Source organism: Etheostoma spectabile, chromosome 13 (assembly GCF_008692095.1).
Source record: "Etheostoma spectabile isolate EspeVRDwgs_2016 chromosome 13, UIUC_Espe_1.0, whole genome shotgun sequence".
Classification (NCBI taxonomy): domain Eukaryota; kingdom Metazoa; phylum Chordata; class Actinopteri; order Perciformes; family Percidae; genus Etheostoma; species Etheostoma spectabile.
This window is the reverse complement of record NC_045745.1, coordinates 12,443,742-12,447,879: the sequence shown is the minus strand read 5'-3', so window position 1 is coordinate 12,447,879 and position 4,138 is coordinate 12,443,742. Positions and strand designations below refer to the sequence as shown.

General features: G+C 44.9%; 1 protein-coding gene across 2 annotated transcripts in view; it reads right to left on the bottom strand.

The window, feature by feature from the left end:
• Positions 1–4,138, bottom strand: part of tecta (tectorin alpha) — a 25,914-nt gene that overhangs the window by 12,995 nt on the left and 8,781 nt on the right. For both annotated transcript variants that reach the window (XR_004334718.1, XM_032534158.1), the window contains exons 11-13: positions 2,784–3,412; positions 1,432–2,089; positions 209–408 (exon numbers count right to left, since the gene is read on the bottom strand). Coding sequence is in view for 1 of the 2 variants with exons in the window: in XM_032534158.1 (XP_032390049.1) it covers positions 209–408; positions 1,432–2,089; positions 2,784–3,412 (1,487 nt within the window). In the remaining variant the exon portion in view is untranslated. The remainder of the gene's footprint in view (positions 1–208; positions 409–1,431; positions 2,090–2,783; positions 3,413–4,138) is intronic.

Sequence of the window (4,138 nt, the reverse complement as noted above, 5' to 3'; positions counted from 1 at the left end):
TGTATGTATGTATGTACAGTATGTATGTATGTATGTATGTATGTATGTATGTATCTATGTATGTGTTATCCATCCATCCATCCATCCATCAAATACCCGCTTGATTTATACCTAATACCAGCCTGATTTAGTGTTTAGGTATTAAAAGCCAGCTTTTGCTGCATTTGTCATTGAGTTTATTCCATGTAGTGCTGGATGTGGGACTGACCTCATAGTACTTGCCGTCAGAGTAGCAGCCACAGTTCTGAGGCAGGATGCAGCTCTTGCCGTTGAGCACGTAGCCCTGGTCACACTGACAGCCCTCCACACAGTCCTGGCTGCAGTCCCTCTGGCCGCGGGCTGGGGCGCACTGGGGCGGGCAAACCGACACACAACTGGAGTAATGGCTGTTAGGTGGACAGCTCTGGACTGGGAGCAGGCAGGTTGGCAAAGGTATTAGCTAACGATTGCACGGACTACATTATGCACATAGGACATTTTCCAGGTTAACTAGAAGCAGATTTTCCAGGGGCAAATATTTGTGGACAAGTGTTGATTGGAGAGTCCACTGTTGGGCTCATCATGTGGCTCTATGGCAGCTGTTTAGAGGAACAGTTTGACATATTAACGAGAAGACCAATGTCAATCTAATACTTGCCTGTAAGTACGGAGCTGGAATCAGGACGTGGTTAGCTTAGCTTAGCAAAAATACAGAAGCAACAGCCAGGCTTCATCCAAAGTTCAAGAATAACCCAAACACCACTGAAGGTCAGTCATTAACACGTTATCTCATTTGTTTAACTCATGCACACATCAATGTAAAAAAGAAAATGTGTAGTTTTAGGAGGAGTAATGTTATGCAACTATTTCCTGACTTACAGCAGCCGGGTGCAGTAACCGTGTGTAGTTACTGTTCTTTATATTACCGTTTCGCCTGGTTCACCCAGATAAAAAATTACAAGTCCTCTAACTTACATCTAGTAGTATCTGGTCATTCTGATACCTTTGGCTTTATGTGCCCAGGGTTTGAGATATGCACCTCTATGCATGAAACCGAATACAACAGAGTTGAATGGAACTAGGTTTGTGGTACTCAATGCAATGACAATTGGTGTAATTTTCAACAGTAAAAACATCCTTGTTACTGTAAATAATCCATATAGCTCACTGTCAAAATTTTTAACTGAAAGTACTTTCTACCAAAGAAACAGGGCTTTGTTTCCGGAAAGAAATTTTGCTGATGGTTTTTGAGAAATTTTTCAACATGGTGAAGCACACCTCAGTTTTATTGGGCAGGAAGCAGAAATCTCAGAGAAACCTGGACAAATAAAACTATCTGCATGAGTAGATACCACAAGAGGTAAGAACAGATGTGTGTGGAGACATTTTGCAGCAACACACACATAATCAAAGTACATGTTGAAATTCAGGTGCGCCCAGACTTGCACTCACCACATGGTGTGTCGCTCCTCCAGCCGGTAACAGGCACACCTTGGGTCTGACAGGTGCCAGCATATATCTGCAGCCAGTTACAGACTGTATCCTGAGCTCCCTGGTCCAAACAGGTGTCCTGCAGGCAGCTTTGATAAAAGAATGCTGGCGCCACCTTGCTATGACAACGTGCAAATAAACCTCCTCGATCCACAATTAGCCCGCACAGCCTTACTGCCTCTGGCTCCACAAACACATACAGTCCATTTCCAATGTGGAAACGTATGCCTGTGTCAACTTCATTTGCCCCATTGTCCGTGTCCGTGTTCATGTCGGCATCAGTCACCATGAGAGGGGTGTCATTTAGATCGCTTGTTTCTCCCAGGCCACAGCGTGGGCAGGAGTCTCCACAGCCCACCTGGCAGAAGGTGTCCCTCTCTGCCCAGGCCATGCCCCAGTCCGTGGTGGTAAGGGTGGGTGGGGATAAGGGCATGCCGTGGCAGAGGCCGCAAGAACTGTTGTAGAGATTGCGAGGCAACGTCAACAGGAGGAGAGTGTTCCAGTCAAAGGCCACCTTCAGGCCAAAATCTGTCTCCAGAATGAGCTGCATGCCCCAAGTGAAGATGTTGACCTTCCCTGCGCCCAGCTTCAGTGGAGGGTACAAACGCTCCTTATTCACCTGAGTGAAGAGAGATTTGATAAAACTGGTTCTAGATTGAACAGGTTTAACTCTTATTCTAGGATCCACATCAGATGACACATACACATTCCTACAGAAGCCTTTTTTAGCACCAAGTCATAGTTTGTAATCCAACTGACCTGCCTGTTTTCAAAGTATGTGGGGAAACCCAGGTGATGAATGGATAAGATTAAGACTCACTGAAAGAGCTTCTATGCGTTTCTCATATAATCTAATTGTAAAAGCGAGAATGAGACAGAAACAGAGATAATGAGAAAAACGTGTGTGTGCGTGTGTGTGTGTGTGTGTGTGTGTGTGTGTGTGTAAGCGTTGGGTCATGTGTGTCATTTCTATTCCTCCTCAGATCTTTTAGTCGGTTTGTGAACCCAGTCCAAATGTCGCTCAGGGTCAGGGATTTGTCTGAGCCAAATCCAGCCTGATAAAAGATGCCTATTGAAATTAGATCCACCTTAAGCCAATCAAAGAGGAATTCACCCTCTGCCTGGTTATTCAATCGGCTTGATTAGAAATAACGTGTCCTCACAAATACACAACAACTATGACCTTCAGCGGTCAAGCATAAAATGGTGGTATTATCAATATTCATATTATTATCCTGGTCACAGCTTATTCTTTATTCAAGGCATTTCCTCATATGAAACAAAATATATAATCACTTGCTTCATTTACTCACTGTGACAGTGTTTTTGTAGCTTCGAGACACTTCAATCTCATACTCGTAGACCTCCAGAACAAAGCCCCTCACCCAAATTGCTTGACCTGTATCCCTTTCCTCATTACGAGCTGCCAATTTAAATTGAGGGAAAGTTCCACTGATGGGTGTGGGGTCCCTGTTCTCTCTGCCACAGCTCGTGGTGGCCATCCTAAGAGAACAAGAGCTTTGCAGCTCAAACGGCACACCACCAAATGGCAGAAAATGTCCATAACCAGCAGCCACACACAGGGCCTCAGTGCGCGGCTGGCAGAAATACAGGCCGTCATTCTCCTGGCAGTACTCCTCAGTGTGACAGGGTGCGAGCTGACAGTATACACTGTTGTCAGAGCCATTGCAGTAGCAGCGCTCCTGGCACTCCCAATCTGTCCAGAAAGTCTGATTAGTGGCCAGCTGGCGTCCGTGGCTCATGCAGCCACAATCACTGCGTGCCACACATAGGCCATCGCGAAGCGCAAAGCCTTCCTCACACTGACACCCCTCCTGGCACGGCAGAGGGCATGGCTCTTCAGGTTCATCTAAGTTGGCACAGGTCAGAGGACAGGCGCTGGTGCACTCATCAAAATGACTGTTCTGAGGACATGGAATAGCTGAGACAGAAGAACAAGGTATGAGAAAGCAAGAGAGAAGTATAGGCAACAGGCAAAATCCACACTACAGGAATACTCCACCAAAAACCTTTGTTTTGACTCACAGTAGGTTTGAATGGTGGTTTTCATCTCTCCCTTGGACTCACCATGGTTACAATGAATCCCACTGGTGGCCAGTTTTATGGCAAAAGAAAATGTCTGAGTTCTCAAAACACTACTGAAGTATAATCCACCACTTCAGTGCCAGTTGATATGCTCAGTAGGTATTTTTGTCAATTGAAAACAAAGCTTTTCTTTGTCAATAGCCAAGTTAACTGTGTACTTTTTTTAGACAAAAAGTTTCATAATGTTGGACACTGACAAAAATAAGCATCTAAGCGCACTAGAGACAAACAGAAGCAGTGAATGACACCATTTTGGCAATAACATCATTGTTGGGAGCATAAGAAGCATACAAATGGTCAGCTGAGAGGTGAATTATCCTGAAGGAGCGATTAGAGAAGTATCAATGGACATTTTGAAACTGGGTTGCAGTTTACATCTGAATCAGAGTAAGACTACAGATGCGGTCTGTGAAGGAGGAAGCCTTAAAAGAGAATTCCAGTTGATTTCAACATTTAGCTTTGTTGTCTGTAAATTTGGAGTGCTGTCAGTAGAGAGAAAAACTAAACCAATCTAGCAGGAGGATAACACGGTGTAGACGGTGCTGCCTACACCGTGTTATCC